This window comes from Cavia porcellus, unplaced genomic scaffold (genome assembly GCF_034190915.1).
Source record: "Cavia porcellus strain 051 isolate PalLab524CR breed Dunkin Hartley unplaced genomic scaffold, mCavPor4.1 scaffold_13, whole genome shotgun sequence".
Lineage (NCBI taxonomy): Eukaryota > Metazoa > Chordata > Mammalia > Rodentia > Caviidae > Cavia > Cavia porcellus.
In genome coordinates, this window is record NW_026947496.1 from 17872020 (window position 1) to 17894971 (window position 22952).

The following is a 22952-nucleotide window of genomic DNA, read 5'->3' on the forward strand; positions in this document are numbered from 1 at the left end:
ATTGCTACAGGCTCCTTTGGTAGACTTTATTAAGAAAATAACTATTTTCAAAGGCATGGTATAGAATTTGTCTTTTTGATTAAAAAAAAACCCCGTATTTGATCTGAGTTGGCTCCCAGAGCATTATCATCACTTCTTAGAAAACTAACATGCCCAGAGGAACAAGAAAACAGGAGCAGGCTGGCATTGGCTGTGGCTGCCTGCTGTGGCCGGACACCGTCTCTGTCCCCCTTGTCACCATGTTTACCTGGATCTGACGTTCACTCACAGCTCTCCCGATTCTTTCCTGTTCCTGCAGATACCAGGGATTAAACCCAGGACCTTTGCACTGAGCTGCATCCCCAACTCTTCTTGTTTGTTTGATTGTTGAGACAGCATCTCACTAAGTTGCTCAGGCTGGGCTCAAACCCATGATCCTCCCACCCTGCCTCCCAGAATGCTGGGACTGCAGATGCCTGCTACTGTACCCTGCCCTCATTCTCGTCTGTTCCACCCAATCGTGGATCCCTACCAGCCGCCTGCGTGGCTTTTGAAAACTTGAACCTGACATGTGTTATCTGGGCCTGTGGTTGCTTGGCTTTCCCACCACGTTACCCCCTCCTGTGACACGTGCTGGTTGCAGGCGAACCTTCCTCTGGCCATTGAAGATGCTGATCTCAATCAGAGATGTTCATGGAATGATAATTCTTGTCTTTTTTCTAAAAACAAAAACTTAATTGTGGTAAATGCACAGGACATAAAAGGTTGCCTTCTGGAGCCTGTAATGGCTCACTCACCCCTTTAATTCCAACTACTTACAGAAGGCTGAGGCAGGAAGGTGAAAAGTTGGAGGCCAGCTTCAAGGAGATCCTATCTGCAAATTTAAAAAGCTAGGGTGTAGCCCAGCGATGGGGCACCCTTCAGTCCCATTCCCAAGACGCTTACCCCACCCTGCTTCCCAAAATTGCCACCTTAACCATTTTAAAGTGTGCGTATGTGACATGCAGTGTGTAGCGCCATCAGGAAATTAGAATTCTTATTTCTTATCCCTGCCACCAGCCTCTGTCGGGAAACTGTTGTCCTAAAATGCTGAGCTCTAAGATGAGAAACAGATTTACATTGCCCGCTATACCTCTTGTCTCTTAGGAATGGACAGCCAATTTTTTTTTTTTCTTCTTTTTTAGTACTGAAGACTGAACCAGTCAGGACTTTGCACTGAGCTATGTCTCCAACCCTTGTTTTATTTTTTTCTTTTGAGGCAATCTTTTTAGCTGCCCAGGCGGAGTTCACACTTGCAACCCTCCTGCCTCAGTTTCCCAGAGTGCTGAGATTCCTCGCCACCACACCTGAGCTGGGCAGCTGATTTTTAGAACAGTGTGGAGACACTTTTATGACATGTTTGCTAGAATGAGTTTCCTCTCTCCCCTGCATTTTCAGCAGCTCGGAGCAGCGAGTCCCGTGTTCCACCTCGTACCACAGCTCTGGATTGCACTCGAGTGACGGTGTCACAAAAGCAGGACCTATGGGCCTTCCGGAAATCAGACAAGTGCCAACAGTTGTGATTGAATGTGATGACAATAAGGAAAACGTGCCTCACGAGTCCGACTACGAAGACTCTTCTTGCCTCTACACGAGAGAAGAGGAGGAAGAGGAAGAGGACGAGGATGATGACAGTTCATTGTACACCAGTAAGTGCGGTGGACGCCGCCAGGGAGGGGAGCGTGGTGTGGGGCAGCGAGGGCTGATCCAGTGCCCCAGCTCCTGGTGCTGAGCCACATTATAAGACAGCCAAATTAATGTCTCTGGGCCTCTGTTTCTTTCTTTTATTATTTTGTAATTGTTATTAGTATGTGTTTGCAGTGCGTAAGGATGGCATTCATCGTAGGAACCGGTTTTTCCACCCCGTTCCTCCATCCTTTCATCTCTGAGTCCCCTTCCCTTTTGTTATCTCTTTCTTTAGCAGTGATCTGAGGCAGTAAGTGTTCTCTAAAAGCCTTCCCGGCTCTAAACACTGCAGTTCCCCACCAGCCCCTCCTGCATCTTAGGTGGATCTTCCTTTGTTGCTTTCTTTAATATTGCACCCCATCCCTCAAAAAGGGGAAAACCTTAAAAAATTTTCCCCATCTAGAAAATACACCAATGCCTCCTGCTGTTATGTGCAACAAATCACGTTTAGGCATCCCTCGTCGGCTTTAGGAGGCCTGAACTTAAATTTGCCATTTAAGACTTTTCACCTGTGCCGTGAGACAAAAGAAGAAACAGAGAAAACATAATTCCAAGTCTATCAGTCTGGCCATGAATAGTAAATATATTTTAATCATATGAGTGCAGCCTGATAATTTGGCCAACTTTTTGATAAATTAATTCATGATCACAGCAACCATTTATTGACTATACACTGTGAGCCTGAATCCCTGCTAAGATTATATTATCTTAGCTGCATCTTAAAACAGTGCTAGAGCATAGACATTATTCACACTATTTATGGATAAGGGGAGAAGATAGAAAAAGGAGGACGTGGCCCAGAGCCTCTAAACTAAGAGCCAACACTGATGATTTTATCCCACAGCCCATGTTCTAAAACCAGCAGCAGAACAAAAAAGAAAGGCACTACTAAATAAAATCCAAAGGCCCAGCTCACTTGCTCTTGCTCTCTGCCTCCCAGGCTCCAGGTAGCTCTAAGAAGTTTGTTGAGCTAAGAAATGACCAAAGTGAGGTTGAGCACAGAATCCCAGAGGAGCAACTAGAGACCTCAACCAGCCAGGGATAGGAGGGGCAGCTTCTTGGTCACCATTCACAGTGGTGCCAGGGACTTGAGTGCTTTCCACCAGGGCTCTCAGCCTTGCACTCTTGATCTTTTGGACCAGCTGGCCCTGGATGCCAGAGGCTTCCCTGTGAGTTGCAGCTTTGTTGGGCTCCCCACCTAGATACCTTTCACAGCCTTCCCTGCAGCCCCAGTTCTGACAACCAAGGACAGCTCCTGACTATGTCCACTACCCACTGGGGAGCAAGACCAACCCAGCTGAGAACCACAGATTTACACCAGACATGAGAAAGCCCTGTCCCCACTGCTCAGGCACGCATACCTGAATGTTGCCTGCAATGCAGTCCATACATCCACTCCCCCACTAACCCACCTTCTCTACCCAGCTGCCGCTTGCCACTTGCCCCAGCCCCAGAACAGCAATTCTGCCTGCCCCTCCGGAGCCCCCGGGGTACGCCTGAGCATACACAGGTGCAGTTTCCCAACAGCCTGCTAGCTGGGGTCCTCCCCTCTCCAGGTATCACCTCTGTGAAGCTGTCCCAAGTGACCAGGCCCTGTCCTCTCACCTCTGCGGGCAGTGGCAGCCCACCCTGCCCTCTTTTGGGATGTTGCCTGCATCTTGGAGTTTCGGAAGAACAAAGACCCAGTCCCAGATCCCCACAATGCTAGCTGTCTGGAGCGTGGTGATAGCAGGGACTCTAGACCCCGGGGCTGTCAGCCCTCTCAGGTGTCCAGCCCTTGGTGCCTTCCCTCCTGCCTCCTACCATGTGGCCCACCGTCAGCTTCTCGGGACCCCAGGCAGATACATGTCCGTGTTCACTAAATCAGTTCTCCCTTGTGCAGGCTCCCTGGCCATGAAGGTCTGCAGAAAGGACTCATTAGCCATCAAACTCAGCAACAGGCCCTCCAAGCGAGAGCTGGAAGAAAAGAACATCCTGCCCAGACAGACAGACGAGGAGAGGCTGGAGCTGAGGCAGCAGATCGGCACCAAGCTCACCAGGTAGGATGGCAGCCCCTCTGCCCCAGCGGATGAAGTGTGCCATCTCCATACTTGGCTCAGTCCTTGGTGCCTCTTAATAATTTATGGCATTTTAAAAAAAAAAGGAAAATGTCCTATCTTGTCTTTAGGGTCTCCACTATTGCCCTTCTCCTTGACTCCCAAATCTTGAAAATTGCTTTGAAAGTTAGGCAGAAGGTGGGCTTTCCTGGGAGAATAACCATCTGCAGAAACATCATCACCACACACTAGGATAGAAGACCTAGACGTACATATAGAAGCTGGGGTTTGGCTAAGCATGAAGCGTCAAAGAAGCAGACTGACGTGCGCCATGGGGTTGGTAGTGATACTTCCTTGCTCCTCTTTTTGAGTGGCTGCCATTCGTGTGTGGATATTAGAGCCATTGCCACGACTTCTTGTTATAGTAACATATGAAATATATTTGTATGTATTTGTCATCTAAGCCATGTTTATGTCATGTTAGGTAACATTTAGCACTTATTACTGGTCAGGCATTCTAAGCATTTTACTATTTTTTAATATTTTATTAATACATGCTTGCAGTGCACAATGACTTTATTCATTGTGGGGAGCTGGCCCATGTACATAGCATGTCTTAATTCTTTTTTTATCCCTTTCCTATCTCCTCCTCCCCTTCCCTTTATCCCTTCGTCCTCTTTCCATTTGCAAAAGATCTACTGAATCTCCACTTTTCCCATTATCTTTTATTGTGCCCTTTATTTATACTTTTGATTTCCTGTACAAGAGAAATCATGCAATATTTAAGTTGCGTGTCTGATTTATTTCAGTTAACACTGTGGTCCCATGCATTTTCCTACAGATGACTCAGTTTTATCCCTAATAGCAGAGTTCTCCATTGTGTATAAATCCCACCTTTTTCTATCCTTTCCTCTGTGGATAGGCATACAGGCCACTGCCAAGATTTAACTAGTATAAATTATGCTGCTATGGCCATGTGCTGTGATGTTTAACTCCCCTACATACATGGAATCATTTAACCTTTAACTTCCCTGTAAGATAGATGTTTGTGTGTCCAGTTTACACATCAGATGGCACCAGACACAGAGCTCTAGAGCTCCCCCTCTTCACCTCTGTGTTCTGCTCCTGCTCCATGATGATAATTCACACACTGAATGCTCACTTTGTGCCATGCCTGGTGCTGAGTATTTGGACAGAATATGGGGAAATCTGCTGGGATTTAATCCTGACTCCACCTCTGTAAAACAGCGGGTTTTAGCAACCTAAGTATTCAAAACAGTGCCTGGCCCATGACAGGTTCTCAGTGACCTGTTGTAATGTCATCTGCTCTTCCCAGCAACCATGACAGGTAGTTGTCACCATCTCCACAATACACAGGCATGGGAAGTGGCGCACACAGAGGTCATGCAGGACAAAGTCATCCAGCGGTATTAGTTTCTCATGTTGTATAAAGGCAGCTTCTTTCTCAGAACGAACCTGGTTTCCTCCTGGAGGATGTTGTGGCAATGACCCAGGTTTGTACACAGAGGTCAGCTCTGACGAATGCTGGGGCCCTGTGTCACAATGCTGAGAGGCACAGCATTAAAATATCTAGCCACTTGCCACACATCCTTCTGCCCTCTTTCTCAATGCAGGGACTGGCCACAGTGTGGGGTAGCCAGATTCTCAGTACTTCAGGGATAGTTACAACTCTCTAGAGAGCCTGAGAGTTAACCATTCTCCCTTCTATTGGACTGAAACTCTCAGGAGCTAGCATCCAGGGCCCTTGTGCTCTTTCTTCTGCAGCTTCTGCAAGCCCCATCCTCTTACCATGGCTCTTTCAAAACATGTGATGAGGACACCTTCGCGTCCCCAGGTCTTATTTCTGCAGATGGCTCTGGTGGGTGGGTATGGTTCTGGGCTGCTTCCTGACCCAACCTGTTCAAGTTTACACATCAAGAAAATGGGGTTGCCCTTGGGACAACCCCAAGGAACAGGTCTTTGGCTCTAGGCCCTCTTCCCAGGGTGGGCATCCTTTATTGCAATTCCTTGTTTCCACCTTTGACATGGAACAAACTGAGCTCCAGATATGTGCAGAGCAAACGGAAATTTTCTCTGCAGTTGGAGAGAGAAAGTCTGGTGTAGCATCCTGGGGTGGGGGAAAAAGAGACAGGCAGACAGACAGACAGACCCTTCTCATGGCATTAACTGACAATTAAAAAAGTATGCTGTGTTATCACAGACCATACTCCCCAAAGGAGAGGCAGCTTCAGCCCCTCATAGCTAAGCATCCAGCTGGCCATCGTGACAGCAAAACCCAGAGGTAGAAGAGGCATGAATCATCTGTGGCTGGAAAAAACTCTACATTCAAGACTTTGTCCTGTAAATCAACCCTTCCCTGGAGTTCATAACGTCGCTGAGGTTTCCCACAGTATGCAACCATTCCCAGCCTTCTTTCTTTATGTTTAGTGATGGCAGAAGGTGTGGCCTCCAGGGAAAGAGAGGCAGCACTGGCCATAGCTGAAGCCCTGAGACAGTCTGACTCCATCTCATCTTTGTTCACTCTTTTAGTCCAAGGATTTTGTGTCTTGTGAGACCTGTGGCTGCTCTAGCCAGATGACAGGGGCTGTGCACCCCGGAGCAGCTGTCAGGAGCATCTGGCAGCTCAGCCGTCCGATGGAGAGGCCAAGCCTGCATCTCAGAGTTGTCCGTGAGGCAGTGTGGCCATTGATTTACAGCCAGGTCCAGGGACTGTTCACCTTAGACTGCAAGACCAGCTCTGTATTCCAGCCACTCGTTCTTCCTGAAGCCAGGCAGGATGAAGTATATCTGAGAGCCTGGGATACAGGGGACTGTGATCGGGAAAGAGCTATGTTGGAGTCAGAAGCTTGGCTTTGGGCTCGTTTCCTAAATTGTTAGTTGCTCTCCCTGACCTTAAACGAAGTCATCTGGTCACTGTGTGCAAAATGTGCACTTGATTATCACAGTGAGCCATGAGAACAATGTAGAAAGCTATCATAGATTTCCACACGTCCGAAGCAGCCCAGCTGTGGCTTTGGCTACAGGAGGCAGCAGTAACGTTCTGGAAATCATAAGCTCCTTGAAAAGTGTACAGCCAAATCTCAATCCTCAAGAAAGGCAAAAGACTCAATTTTAGCCTGACGCTTTTAATAGCATAGGAAAAATAAATAAATAATGTGCAGCACTCCAAGGATAATCCCAAAGAGGAATGTGGAGATGGGGAGAGGAACTCCAAGTAAAAAGGAGTCGATTCCTAGGGATCCTACCAGCAGGAAAGCACAGCTCCTACCTGCGTATGCAGAGAGCACTGTGCTTCCAAAGCCATTTGCCTGTTGATGCTGCTGAGCAGACCGTCCTCACTCTCAGGTCCAGAAGTCATCCGGAGGTTTTAATAAGAATGATTTCAGATACCTCCTGCTAAAGGCGTGTGGGCTGCCCTACAGCCAGGGGCAAAAATGAGAGTGAGAGAGTATGTAAACCCTCTACCCCGTGCCTCATGCATACGGAGTCTGGGATGTTACAGAAAAAAGAGGTGAACAAGGCATCCCCTCCACCAGCGTGCGGGGTGAAAGTGGAATTTCTGTGTAAGTCTAGTTTGTAGAATCCTATGCAGTTTGATTATTGGTATCTATGTTATAATGCACATTATAACTGTACACTGTATACCAGTACAGTGGTAGTTTATGTTTCTTATAACTAAAATAGTACCTGTGGACATGCAGGTTTACATATTTTGTTTTTATTTCTATTTTTTGCTATTGGTATTTATTCATTCATTCACTTATCTGTTCATTTTGGTTCTTTGAGGCAGGTCATCACTTGTAGTTCAGGTTGACCTTGAACTTGCTATGTAGCCCAGGCTTGAACTTGTCATCTTCCTGCCTCAGCCTTCCAGCTGCCAGGCTTTCGGTCATGCACTGCCACGCTCAGTATGCTTAGGTTTCTGCTGAAGGAGTTCTCCAAATACTTAGGAGTACTGGTCCAAGGATCACTTCTCACAGCTAATTATGAGGACTTCTCCCCAGTGACCTGTAGTCAGGGGACATATGGAGACTCTAATGCAACCCGTCACCCCACTAAAGCTCCCATGCTGCCTACCCACCTGTGCAAAGCTGTGCTGCATCCACCCTCAGTCTCCTTCAGGGGCCTCACTTTGAACCCTAGGAAGTGGTAACCTTGACTATGGAATGTTAGCTCTCAGGTGCGTTTCCAGTCCCCTTCACTTACCAAGTTTTTTATCCCCCATCCACCCAAGAATGAAATGTTCAGTCTAAAAGACTCCATTGTATATGTCTGAAATCTAATTTAACACCCGCTTCCCCAAACTGAGCTTTAACAAACTAGACGTGGGGCCGCGCATCTCAAAGCTCATAGTTAGGGCCACATTCTCAGGGTGGCCTCCTGATCAGCCAGTGGAGAGCGCTTTCTGGCCCTTCTGTTTCCAGCATGAGAGCACTGATTGGTGGCTGGAATGGACCCACCCTGAGAGTGGAACTCAGGACCACTGGGTGTGTGGGGACAGGGTCTCCAGGGACTATCGGGAATGGCTGTGAAACATTCAGTAGAAACTGAGTTCTTGTGTACATCATGGGACAGCTTATTCTAAAGAGAAAGAGCTAAGACAACACACCAAACACGATCTGTTCACTCAAAATGGTCAAGTGTGATCACTCAGCAGCTGGGCACTCAGAGCCCCTGCCCCCAGAGAACATCCAGCTTTCCAGCTCCGGCCAAGAGGCATCCACTGGCCAGGCCTGTCCTGTGAGCCATTCCCTGGGCCCTGTCAGTTCTGTCTGAGATGTTCGAGTCACACAGCGGGGAAATCCTGGGAAGAAACACAGATGGTGTCTCACAGGATGGTGTCTTGCAGGAGCTTATGATCTAAATGAAGGAGTAAATAGACTTGGACAATTTGCCTTCCTGACATACTCTTTACCCTCCAAAATCCCTTTGCTCTTAAACTACCGTCTTTTCACTCAGGGATGAACTACCAGCATCTTTTTTTCAGTTCTGTTTCAAATATTTTCAGCATCTATCTAAGCTGGAGCAGATGGAGCCAAGGCTTGTAATTGGTCACATCTCTATGTGGACGTTCTGGGAAGGCTTGCTGCTTGGCTTTGGACTTACATGATAGAAAATTATTGTCCCATAGCTCTGAAGGCTGGAAGTTTAATGTCAAGGTGTTCTTCTGGTTTGCTGGAAATCTTTGGCATTCCTTGGCATTGTATGCAGTGTGATCAACAAATACAACTAAATATTTAAATTAAAAAATTATTTAAATTTATTGCAGTAAAAGACACAGTACCACTAATCCCCCACCAAACACCTTTTTTCAAACATACTCATCCTATTATTCTGACCACTTTCTGAAGCAGCTTTGGAAGTCCTCTTTCGCGAGTGTCTTTTCATGACTGTCTCAATATCTTAAATCAAAATATTCATGGGAATGTTTGTCAAGTAAAAATATAACTGTGTGTCATCATCTATCTTATTCACTGAATTGAATACCATATGACTTCTGGCTCTTCCCAAAAGCCAAAAATGATCCTGAAAGGCAAACACCTTGAATCAATTCAGGATGTCAACGCAGCCATTCAGAAGACTTGTGTAAGAAAAGACGTCCAGAACTACTTTAGAAAGTAGCATTATGATGGTGTTTGGAGCAGGGAGAAGCATTTTGAGGGGGATTAATCACAATGTGTCTTTCACTGTAATGTTTTTATGCAAATGTTCACCATAGTTTTTGATCATACCTCATGTGTGATCAAATTGCCTGGTCTCTGTTGATAATTCCACGTGGAATTCTCCCTACATGAGCTTCTCTGGGTCCATAGTTCTCCATTTTTATAAGGAAAATAGTTACATTAGATGCAGCCTGCCCTGGTGCACTCATTTAACTTGATGACCTCTAGGTAGTCCTTGTCTCACTGTTCTGGGGTACTGGGGTCAAAGACTTCAACCTATAAATTTCAACCCATAGCACTTGAGGAATACGACTGCCTGGAAAAGGGACCACAATCTCAAATGCATGGACAGGCAGGTAGATAGTGTGCAGAAGAGACACAGGCATGAGGCTGTTAACAGGGAATGTTGGGAACTAGTGTAAAATAAAAAAAGGCCCTAAAGTAGAGGGGATCATTTTGGAGAAATGAAAGACTAGTTTTGTCAGCTTTTCTGAAATATCAAAAAATTTAAAATGATAATTCCAGCCAGACCAGCCAAAAATGGTGATACACATCTGTAGTCTCAATACTCATGAAGCTGAGGCAGGAGGATTGCTATGAGTTAGAGAGAGGCCTGGCTGAACTATGTAGCAAGACCTTGTTTCAAAAAAAATAAAAAGTAAAATGATAATTACAATTAAAATCATTAGCATATTAAAATCATTAGCTTGCCATTACTATAACAAAATACCTGAGACAGTCAATATATAAAGAAGAAAGTTTCTTTTGGCTCAGTTTTGGAGGTTTCAGACTGTGATCAAGGCAGCATGGCACAGCAGGAATGCATGATGCAGCACAGCGGCTCACCACACGATAACTCAAAAACATAAAATGAAACAAGAAAGAAACAACCAGAGTCCCATAATCCCCTTCCAGGATAGACCACCAGCAATCTAAGACCTCCCTTTTAGGCCCCACACTTAAAGGTTCCACCAGTGCCACAGGGATTTATCCTAAGCATTGCAATTACACAGATCAAACAAGAGAGTCATGGACTGAACTGAGCCCAGAGATGCTGCATTAGCCCTGGGCTACCTGGTTTCAACCCCAGAAGCGGCCGCATAGTTCATTCCATTAACAGTGTATTTGCAAAGTCTCTGCCATGAGCTGTCCATGTGGTAGTGAGGCAGGAACAGTCTGCGTGGAAACAGAAGCACAAGCACATGCATGCGTATGTCTGTGGCAAGCTGGGATTAACATCTGTAGGATCCAAATGAGTTCGAACATACTCACTTGCATGGATGGACCCTGAAAACAATCTACCGCCATCCTGAAGAGAGTGTTGGTTCCAGCTCACTGTGTTTCAGGAACATACTCGGGTTGTTCTCGGAATACGGAACACATCAAGCTGGATGTTGATTTACATAGCCACGCTGCTTTCTCTTCCTTAATGCTTGGAGCTGGGAGATCGAGAGTTGAGGTTAAAGTGCTTGCTGATACTGATGGAGTGAAGCTATACTGTAACCATGGAAACCAGCACCAAGCACCACTCATGGCTTTGCTGCAGTTCTCCCTTTTGAAAAGTGCCACAACTGTCCCTCTCCCTCCTCACTGCTTATTGTAACTATCATTTAAAACCCTCTGTCTTCATGTCTGCAGAATCATCCAACTCTCCCATGTGAAACTTGGGGCATTAATTCTCTTACTTAGGGTCTAATGATACGCTGTAAAAAAGACATATCCCAATTCTGTATTTTATACTCCTCAATAATCCACACGATCATCACTATAAGCAGCATATAAAATAATATGTACCAAAGGTTGTGAGCTGCTTTAAATCATAACACAATATTCAAAGAAAAGAAATGAGATTCTTTTTTTAATGCTCATAGTGCAGACAGTAAAATACAGTATTCCTGACTTCTAAGTAGGGCCCGCATAGTGTTTATGGCTTGAGAAAATTGATGCTACACATCTGCCACACCGGCGCCTCCCTGCAAAGTAGCAAGCAACATCTCCCCCAGGAACCTGAGGATCAGTGCCAAGTGTGAGCTGGCATCTCCCCAGGCTAGATAATTTCTTCGGTTACAAAAACGCTTTCTAAAAATAGGAACAGCAGTCAGAGGCTCTGTGAATTCAGTTCCACTTGGACCTGCTCAGTGTCCCTCAAGACACATCATTGTAAATTTACCACTTGACACAGAGAAGGAGGGGCATGGTCTGTGTGAAGTTCTGGAGTAGCCTCCTTGTGGGTCTGACCCTGGCCACTTGCTTCTTCCTCATCCTCATTTTGGTGGTGAAGGCACCATGAGATGGGACACAGCTCAAAGGGACCATCAAGGATTGGAAAGAGGGCCCTTGGAGTTGCCATCGTCAGAGCCACACAACCCGACAGGAATGGCTCGTGTTGGGAGAGTTTTCCCATAGATGCTGAGTCTTCCATGAAACTGAAAACAGATCCAGGGCTCCTGGTTGTAAGATCATGATGAGAATGCTTTGGAAGGTGGTGGTCAAGCAGAGCAGCATCTGCATAACAAATGTACACACTCTCAGAGACACAAGCCTGCTTTCTGATCACTTGACATCTTTCATGCACTCGCTGCGCAGATGGAAAATCCTTCTGGAAGCCGGTGAGGGAGGCTGGCATCCACTGTGAGATGCTCTGATGAACAGATAAACCACATGCTCACTGGGTTTTGGTGTTACTGTTTTTCAGTGAAGGGGGAGACCATTGTTCCAATAAGATCTGAGCAAGGTCCTTTGGGAGGAGGTAGAATAAAACTTTACAGTCACACACATGGAGATTTTGGCCTGAGACATGGATCACACCGTTCTGGGGCCCCCTGGTGACTGACCATCTCAGATCCCTTGTGAGGACAATCACAGAGGCCTCATGGCCCCCAACCTCAACTTCCAGCTGTAAAGAACCCAATAAAGGCTGAGCTCCTGACATCCGCAGTCAGGATGGAGTTCCTGAGCTCTGACTGCATATGTGTGCACATATGTGTTGGCATGCACATGTGTGTGTGTCTGCCTAGGAGGAGAGGAACTGCAGTCTGCAGACCTCACCTGGAGGCCAAGGAACAAAGTCTCATCTTGCCGAGCACTTCTAGCGCTTTGCATCTGGAAGGCACAGCTGCGCTGGCAGCGTGTGCATTTTTCTATGCTGTAGTAAGCGTGGTGGACAAAAGAGCAGCCTCTTACCAGTGGGAGCTGAATTGGTCTCAGTGTTAGAAACTCGCAAAGGGTTTTTAAAAGAAAGCAGCCATCCTTGGGGATTGTGGCGCCTTTGTTTTATATTTCACAGCTTTCTCATTTTATTTTTAGTTTTTACTTTGAGGCAGGGTCTCCCTGGGTTCCAACTCAGAGTGCTTCTGCTCCTGCTCCAGCCACCCAGCACAGCAGTTTTAAAATCACTGAGTATTCCAACAGTGTTTCAAATTGTGTGCAGGGGGCAGGGAGGATATGGCTGGATTCAGCTACACACACACAGGGAATGGAGGAGTCCTCCGGTCACGTTTTTCAGGGGCTCCTCTGAAGTTCGATGAAGGGGAGGCTTCAAAGACTGACCTATTACTCACGGCCTCCTTTGAGTTCTCAGGGGCTTTCTGCAGGTCCTTATTCTCACTTATTGTGCATCTTAGCACATGGCGGAAAGGAAGGCGGTGGCTCCTGAACTCTTTGGAAGTATGACTGTGTCCACGTTGTTGAGAGACAGCCTGCCAGGCTGATGGTCCTCAGCATGCACCAGGCATGGCTTTAAAGCCCTGTGCTATTAATAAAACACTTTCTCATGGCATCTTAGCTAATAATCTTCAACGTAACCCTGCAAAAAGACCGCTACTAGGACTCTCGCTCTCTGGTTGAGGGAGCAGAGCTAGCGATCTTAGAGGCATCAGTGACCAGGAGAAACACTTCTTCCAATTCCAGGGTTTTCCTATTGTATGGGAACTTGCTGGGGGAGGATCCTTCATTGCTTTCATTGTTTTGTTGAGCAGAATTTACCTCCCAGGCACCCCGCCAGTGGGATTAGTGTCTTAAGGGAGTAATGGTTTATTTCTTATCAGAGTTAAGTTTGATGTGGGTCTGGTGGCCTTTACACACCCCTGGGCCATGATGTGCTTCCAGAACCACCACTCTGAGCTCGTGAGAGCAAGGGAAGAGGGAGGTCTGCACATCACTCCTGCTCACGGATACACAGCAGAACTAGTCTCCTGGCCCAGGGTAACTGCAAAGAGCCTGGGAAACAGGCGCACATGAAATATTTGATAAGCATCAAGGATCCTTTCCTACGTTTGCCTCTCTACTCTGACAATTGCCATGAATTCTCTTTGTTTCATGGTCTTCCAGTGATATAAATGGGATGACATAGCTAAAAGACAGTTGATTAAAAGATTTTTCATGGAAGGCAGTTGGAATGCATATGGCAGACCAGAGTAGAGTACATCATATGCATTGCAGAGGGTCAGTACTGGGCTGTGGGTATGGCTGAATGCTCAGGACCAATAGCAGTGAATTTGTTCCTGAGGTCCAGTTTAGTAAAATGATTCATGGAAATCAAGTATACTCATTTAGAGAAAAATGAGAGCCAAAATGAACAGTGTTTGTATATAAAGGAAAAATACTTGGTAAGTCTGGAAAATCCCCCAAAAGGAGCAGGGAACCTTGAGCTGAATGAGTTTGTTTTGTAGGAGTTTATTACAGGGAAGCAAGTTACCATGGAGCCTTGGCTGCAGCCGCACTGAAAGGTGCTGATTAATCATCTAGCATGTGACAACGCTGTACCTACCAGGTGTCATTTGAAAGGTTTGTGGATAATTATCCTTTTCAGAGAGATAAACTAGAGCTAATCAATGTGTCCTGATTATTCTGTGATTCAATAGAGGAAAGCACGCTAATGGTGAGGTTTTGGAGAGGCATAGGGTCCCCCAGTATACATTCTTTCAGTCATGAATTTACCCTCCCATTGTTTTCTTTAAAATATTTCTTTTAATAATTGGGCATGATGATGCATTCCTGTAATCCCAGCTTCAGAAAGTTTGAGGCCAGCCTGGGTTACATAGCAGCTTCAAGCCTGGCCTGGATTATATAACAAGACACTGTATCAAAAAACCAAAAATATCTCAAAGAAACATTGAACAAACTAAATGTTCAATTCGGAGTTTATTTTCTCTCAAACCTTTACATTTGCATGGACAACGTCAACTTGAGCTGTCAGGTTCTTGTAATACCCCATATTCTTTTTCTTCTCTTTAGTCTTTTGACCCACTTATTAGCTAATACAGTCACAGGATATATTATTTATGTTATATTTTATCCATTGAATTATCATTCTGTCGAATGTAAACTTACCAGGAGGCAGTGAATAAACTAAGTTAAATCATCTTATGAAGCATTAAAGAATGGTCTAAACTTTGTTTGAAAAGCAATTTGTTAGACCTTAATTAGACCTTGATATACGCTCATGAGATTGTACCCATGACTTCTAGGTGACATTGGTGAATTTCATCAAAAGGTACCTTAAGGACATGAAAATGTAATAGAATAGAGCACTTTTGAAGTTAAATGAACATTTATCATTAGTACACCTAATACTTTTAATTTCACACATAAGGAAACTGAGTCTGTTAAATGTTCCACTATTAGCCAAGTTCACCAATGTTTTCTGCCCAAATTAAGATTTTAAAACCAGGTCTTCTTGACTCCGGTTGATGCTAAAAATTAATATCCCTCCAAAAAAAGAAAGAAAGAAAGAAATGCAATTCCCTTCTTCTTGGGAGAAACGGTCAATTATTTGCTACAGAGCATAACAAATCGCATTTCTTCATTGATTTTCTCAATTTGGGAAGAAGAAAACTGATTTTGGAAAGCAAAACAAATGACTGAAGTGGAGGTTTTGAATTAAATCTTTAAGAAACATTTTCAGCAATCAAAAGGTCCATGAAAAAAGGGAAGAAAGAATCCTTGGGTTCTCACACAGTTGTGTTCTGTGCCCGCCTCGGTTCCCCTCCTTGGTCCTGCCTCACTAAAAGGACGTTTAAATTAAATTTGCAAGGCGGAGCCATGATTTCTCCGAGTGTGGGTTGCTGATGCTCCTCGTGAGTGCGGCCTCATCAGTGATTCTGAAGGGCAAGCACAGCTCAGGGGTGGAGGACTCACCAGGTGTGCAAAAGCCCTGGGCTCCTTCCTCAGCACTGCGAAATAATGACAGTGGTGAACATTTTGAAGACTGAATAGGAGCATTGGAAGATTCCTTTGGGAAAGGCAGGGTGTATTGGCGATCGGACCAGGGTTTTCATAATGAGCTGCGTCCCCAGCCCTTTTTATTTTTTGAGACAGGGTCTTCCTAAGTTGCCCAGACAAAACTTGAGTGTGTCATCCTCCTGCCTCAGCCTCCTAGAAGCCTTTTTAGTCTCCAGGGTTTGTAGTGCCATTTCTCCCCTCCTCACCAAGTCTGGCTTCAGGTTTGATGGGAACTGATCTTTCTGCAGCTCCTACACAAAATTCTTACATGGCCCTGAATATTTAAATAGTGGAACTGAATTACAATTGAAAACTTGCAATAAGCTGGTTTTTCACATGTTCCCGTACATTTTTATTTGCTGGCAAAATCCCTCAAATCTCATGCAAAATGCTGATAGGAGTAATTCATTTTATCTATCATCATTATATCCCTCTCCTCTTAGACATGCCAAGATTTTTATAATGGCCTCAATAACTATAAATATATAATTATTATATATTATATTTATGTGCCTAACTAGTCATTTTCAGATAGAACGTAAGCAGGGAAAACCATCCAAGGATGCAAACGCTGAAAAATTGCTTTTCCTGTGATTCTAAAAGTGATTCCTTTGAAGTATAAGTGAATACACTTCCATTTTAGGAAGTGCAATCATGAAAATTTGATATTCTGTGCCCATTGAATCATCAAACAATAGTTTTTCAAAATAGGCAGCCTTGTTAGCGCCTTTGAAAAGAAGTAAGCCGACAGATACATATCGGGGTACCGACAGGTCATCAGCGGAGTGAACAGAGCTTGGCCTGCTGTGAATCCAAGCCTCCTTTGGAATGCTCTGATTTCCCTGATTTTGCCCATCTTCATATTGTGACTTAAGGACTGGCCTCTGAGACAATACCAGGGGGGATAATTACATCTTCCTGTGCATTAAGATGACCTTGCGAGGTGCCGCCCTCCACTAATTTGAACCCACGTCCCTGCCACCTGCGTGTTGTGCCCAAGCATCCTGACCAGCACTGCACTCCCAGGGATGCCCTCCACAGGCCTGCAGGGCCCAGCTGCCATCGCCGCCCTCATGTTATGGACACCGCGGCAGCTTCTCAGGGAAGCCCATCTTGACAGTGCGGCACATCTGGGAAGCTCCTGCCCCACCAGTCTGTCCCTGCTCGCTCTAGCTTGGAGCTCAGTCACGTTGCTCTCTGTCTTCACAGTCCTTAATTAGCAGAGCCATGAGGGGCCCCAGCCTGTGAAATGGGATTCCCATAGCATGTGAGGGGGATCAGGCATCCCACAAAGAGCAGCAGATGCCTGAACTTCGCCCAGAAGGAAAAAAAATAAGCCCCTTTACTTCAAATCAAACCAAACCAGTCAAAAAAAGAAACACTGTATATGTCAGCTTTGTTCCCCAAGAAATGAGTGAAAATGAATCATAAACTCACACCAGGTATCATGTATCTAATTTGTCACTAATACAGTACTGAGGAGCTTGTAAATTTGTAAAATGGCATGCAGCAGTTTTTGAACATTAGAACTCTCCCTTCCCATAGTTTGCAAAAGGCTCATTAGACATGTAAATCACATTTTGGGAGAAATCTGATCTGTCCTGTGTGTCACTATTCTCGTGAGGTGATAACAAAGCCCCCAAGGACCCTCTTAGAGGAAATAAATCACCCCTGCAGGGCCGGGGAGTAGAAGGCACCAGCAGCTGTGTTAAGAGCAGCCTGTTTCCAGCTGCCCATACAGGAGCTCCCTCTTCTCACTGCAGAGCCCCCCAGAATGCTTGGTGGCCAAAGCAAAAGCAAAGGACAAAGGCTAAAACAGTGAGGGGTAGACAAGCCGCTCAGTTATCAAAACAGCGTGCTGAACAATGAAAGCTATCACATCCGGGTACTTATCCATGATAAAAGGCTGAGAGAAGTCCCCCATCTGCATTGCCTTCCATAATCCATAGCTGATGATTATTCAAGAGTTGCATGACTGATTTTGGCCAAAAAGCATCGTTGTTTATGGCATTTTGGCCGTGCTCCATTTTTTGATGTTTTTGTTTTTGTTTCTGTTTTTCGGGTTAATATGATGGGCCCAGCAAATTATATGTTCCTGATCAGGGTTATGAACTACCTAGCATGGTTACTAAAAAAGTCACCCGTTTCATTTTGCATTGAGAACTAAAATAATTTGCATCTGCTGAGCTGTCAGTATTTGTGGTTCCACTCCACTGGCTCACATGTCAAGGAGACGGAATTCTCAAGCTTTAGTGGCACTCTGATAGGGGCCCATGGGCATATCCAGGCTCCACCAGTCTTGTCAATAAAGTTTTATTGGAACACAGTTGCATTCATTTCTGTTCTGTCCAGTGTGGTTTTCACACTCTAATGGCAGAGATGATCCGACTCATGAGGCCTAAAATATTTGCTGTGGGAAAATATTTACTTTGAGGAAGAAAGAGATGACACATTTAAGGACCTAGACTGACAACACATTTCAGAAGCACATTTGCTTAATATAACTCCACTAAAGGAAAAAATTATATTTATCCTCAAAACACATGGTTTTTCTTTGTGTTCTTTTCCCTAATCATCAAAATGATTCCATTTACCTTGACTTGTTAGTCCAGATCTGCCTATTATACTGGGGACACAGTCCAGTTTTTAACATTTAAATTATTTCCTGAGTAATTAGAAAAGCTACCTCAGGACAACCAGGTACCATCAAAACTAGCTCAGCCATTGGCCAGCTGGGAAGAGACCGGATGAGCAGGTGGACCGGAAGAGGGCATCTGTCATGGTAGATGTGCACCGTCCTTAAAAAGGGTGGGGCACAAGCCATACCAGGCAGGCCCAGCTTAAAAATAAATATCAACAGGTATCCAAGGGTCATCTTGGTTTTACAGCTAAAGCTAAATTCCAAGTCCTGCCAGAACGGCTACAGAGAACAACACCACTTAGGAAAAGAAACACTCATTGGACACAAACGCTCCCTTCGGGAGAGGTGATAAGGAAATTGGGGTCACACGGGTCTGACGTGACACTGTGGTGACATTTTTGCACCCAACTTCAAAAGCGTAGAATATGTTTGGGACATGTAAAACTGTAGTAATGAAAGATGGCAAAGCCTCTGTACATGTCTTGGAGGAAGAAAAGATTTGATGTTTGACACTCACACACACACACGTGTGTCACACACACACTGAGGAACGTCTGTGGTTCATTGTCCCTGTCCCAGGCCCCGTGTTTTTCCACTGAATGGTGGTCCGCTGGGAAGGCTGCCTTTCAGGCACTGACTGGCTGAGTGTTCCCATCTGCTGTGGGTAGGACTTTGCTTTTCTACATGCTCAACCTTCAGGTGACCTTTTATTACAGCCATGTCAGGACAAGGGCCGTGGAGTGACGCTCCTAGGATGCCGTCCCCAGTCCCTCAGGAAAGAAGTGGTGTTTCCTGTCACACCTCCAGGGCTGGCTTGGCTGCCTCTTGCAAGGGCCATCACAGTCACAGGGTTGCTCATGGGATCAACCCAAATTTTCCTTACTCCTCCTGGGACTTTTCAGCATGGAAAAGCTGCACCCTGTTTGCTGCTGTGGTCTCTGATTTCCATCTGGCCTCCCCTGTCAGGCCCTTGGGACAGGCAGGAAGCAGTGGACAGTGTGTGGGTGTCCTGCATTTGATGTGATCAGAATGTGAGGGAATACAAAACTGTATGAGAGAGGAGAATAGGGACTAATATTTACCAGGCTGCCTTACCATGGCAGACACACGCTATGAATTCAGCCCCTCTTGCGGTCTCTCATTTGACAAATGATGATTTCTACTCTCAGGGAATTTCTCAAGCCATTGAATGGATAAACTGGAGAAATTAGAGGGAATATAATCAAAATACAGTCCATCAGCAACTTCCACATCACGCTCCAATCATTCTTTCTTTTTCTTCTTTCTTACTTTTTTTCCTTTTGATATTGGCGATTGAACCCAGGGCCTCTGCACCAAGCTCCATCTCCACGCCTACCTGTTTATGTATTCTGGACAAGGTTTTGCTGCGTTGCCCTACCTAGGCTCAGATTTGCAATGATCCCGCCTCCGCCTCCCACAGTGCAGGGATTACAGGTGTGCACCGCTGTGCCAGCCCTCATTTCATTCCTTTTCCTCTTTCCCTTCCCATTATAAACAGGTCCTTTCCAGCTTTAAAAACATAAGCCTATTCCATTTTAACACTTTACTCTCATCATTGAACACAACTGTTTGCAGTCTCACTGTTTGAATGTCCACTTTGTATGCTTAATTTTGTAACTCGATCAACTATTTCTAAGATGACAATATGTAATCTATTAACTAGTGATTGCTTACCTTTTATTTTTTTTTTGAAATTCTGTATTACTTGTACCCATTTACTGTTTTGTTTTTCTTTAAATAAAAAAAAAACTTTATCCTCTAGGTCTGCTTACAATTAAGGAAGACATTTTCAAAGAATGCAAAAATGTGAATCCAGATTCATTAGGCATTTCTGAAATTTATCATGCTGCTCTAAAAAATACTTGGGGAGCAAGGTCTTCCTGTTTTATCATATATATTATATATAGTATATTACATATATAGTGTATATGCAATATATAATTACATATTATATAGTATATTACTTTATTATGTATTATATGTGATTAATATATTTATGTATATGTATATATATCTCCTGGGTATCCCAGAGGGCTACTTTCCTGAGGGGGTCAGCTTCACTGGTAGCAAGTCTGTGCTCTCAGCCCTCACACTGCAGTGATTAGGTATTATCAGGAATCCTCACTGAAATATAGAAAGGAAGGAAGGAAAGGGAAGGGAAGGGAAGGGAAAGGAAAGGAGGGAGAGAGGAAGGGTCAATACCATTTGATAGGATAGTGCAGGCCTTGCTCTGAGGCACACATGCAAAACCCAGGGTAGACTCTCAGAAATAACTGGCATAGACTGCAAAGATCAGAAGTCTTACACAGTGTCTGTGTGACCTAGAGGGTGCTCTGTGTAAATCATCTGAATATTTTTTGTCTTAGTTCGCGGGGTTGGAGTATTGTGCTCAAGCCTTGAAGAGAAATGACACTGAGGGAACCTAACCTGATGGCTATTCTCTGTAGTGCTGTGGATCACCAGGGTGGCCCAGCTCTCTGACTATGAAAGCAAGAGTATGCTTCCCCTCCTCCTGGTGGTCCTCAGTGGTTCAGACCCCAGTACCTTCATTGGAGAGGAAGGCTCCCTGCTATGACCTGCCTCCTAGTCACGGTCCCAGCAGAAAACAGATGGTTCCCTTATTATAATAACTGGGGGAGGGGTCATGTACATCAAAATTAATTGCAAAAGTGTAGGCCGGGCTTTAGACTCCTTCTTAACACTAACTCCCAGCAGCTACATCAGACAACCAGGGCTGACGAAGGTAATGAACACATTTATCAGGGTGATGCACACAGATTATGGTCAGTTGAATCTTTCATAAGAATCAAGGGAACAATGGCCTTCTTACCTATTTTTTATGAAGTGATAGATATGTGAGATTCTCCTACCCAACAGAGTAAGAGAGGAGGTAAGTTCTGAACTGAGACTCACAGCAGTTCCCAAGGCCAGGAAACTCCCCCATCTGTGACTCCACAAAGTTTTATTACATCTCAGCATCATCTTTTTATTCCCCTGTATCTGGAACTTAACTAGAAAATATTCAATAGATAATCTTGAATCATATTGATTTCCATAAAATTATTTTTAATTGAATAAGTTTAAATTAATATAAAATGAATACTAAATACTAAATAAATGTTAAATCTAATGGTCCAAAAAGTTCAGCTCCTAAGTCCTTCAGGATCTTTCTGTTCCATGGCATAGGAAATCTGTTTCATGCCAGGCATGGCGGCACTCACCTGTGATTCCGACACCCACCTGTAACCCGAGGCAGAGGGAATGAGAGCTCAGGGCCCGCTGGACTACACAGCAAGACTCTGTCTCACAAACAAAATGAAAACCAAAAAAAAAAAAATCTCATTTTCATCATAATGGTCAACACTTTACCCGTCCTAGTTCTCTCCTGATTGCCCCTGATCACCTGGACACAGCAATGACTCAGCCCCTCTCAGGCCACCCAAGCTCTCCTCAAATCCCCGCATGCTCTCTAAAATTATCCACTTACCTCTTTCCACCAAATTCAGGCAGCCTCCTCCTACATTTAATACCATCTAGGGCCATTGACCTCAAACTTTAGGGGTGCTCTGATCTCCTGGAGAGTTTGTGACAACAGCACTAACTGCTGGGCCACCTCCCAGTTTCTGACCCCAGGAACTTGCACAGTTGGGGTTCCCAGGTGCTGCCGCTGCGGCTGCTGACCCAAGGAACACACTGTGAGAACCACTTGAATTACCTGGGCCGCTTGCAAAGCTATCTGTTAGCAGAGTGGTAGAGCTCGTGCTTAGCATCCTTGAGGTCCTGGTTCCATCCCCAGAACCACAAAGAAGAAGGTCTTGACTTCTGCCCTTCAATATCTGACCCATAGATATGTTTAAGATAATTCCGGTTATTTTCATGTGCTATAGGACTGAGGATCATCAGCCCAGTAACCCTGATAAATAGCAGGTACAAAGACAACAGAAAAAAATCTGCAGGAAGGAAGCCAAGAAAGAGCGAGTTAAAACTTGAGGGTTCTGTTGTGGGGCTCCCCTGAGCTGATGAAGGTGATGATTAGGGCCATTATCAGGGCACTGGTTTTGGCCAGTCACAGTTTTTGCCTGGACCTCACACCAGATCATATTAAAGTTGTTGCAGACACTAATACAACGTTATTTGAAATAAATTTTAAAAAGACTTGGTGCTCTAGGGAGAAGGCTAACTTTTACCATGGGTGTCCAGTGGAGCTATATACTGAAAATGAAGGGAAAGAAGAAACCAAGGCTCAATTTCAGCTTTTGATGTTTGGAAAGAGGTTAATAACAAACAGTAAAATGCAGTGTGTATCTGGGGAAGGCCTTTATTGAGTGATCCCTGCGCAGCACCCAGGCTGGCACTGTTCTTACGCACAGCCTTCTGGAAAGGCGTGGGTCAGTCTCCCATGTGGGACAGGACTGCTGCGTGGGTGGGTGGATCTGTGGATGAGTTAAGCTAAAGATGATCTGATCTCATCCGCCACTTTACTATGGTGCAACACTGGGAATTACTTTTTTATTCCTCTTTTATTTAGCTTTGGCCTCACTTTGTTTTGGCATTTGTGTTGACTGAGTTTCCATCTAAAAAAGATCTTTCATGGTTAACTTTATGAAGTCTTAATTTCCACTGTAACACTCAGATCCTTCTCCA

General features: G+C 44.9%; 1 protein-coding gene across 10 annotated transcripts in view; it reads left to right on the forward strand.

Annotated features, from left to right (window-relative positions):
• Positions 1-22952, forward strand: part of Phactr1 (phosphatase and actin regulator 1) — a 508872-nt gene that overhangs the window by 461436 nt on the left and 24484 nt on the right. For 6 of the 10 annotated variants that reach the window (XM_063259891.1, XM_063259892.1, XM_005003272.4 and 3 more), the window contains 2 exons: positions 1417-1667; positions 3587-3743. In XM_063259891.1, the coding sequence (XP_063115961.1) occupies positions 1417-1667; positions 3587-3743 (408 nt within the window). The remainder of the gene's footprint in view (positions 1-1416; positions 1668-3586; positions 3744-22952) is intronic. The other 4 variants (XM_063259893.1, XM_063259894.1, XM_005003268.4 and 1 more) reach the window with 1 other exon arrangement.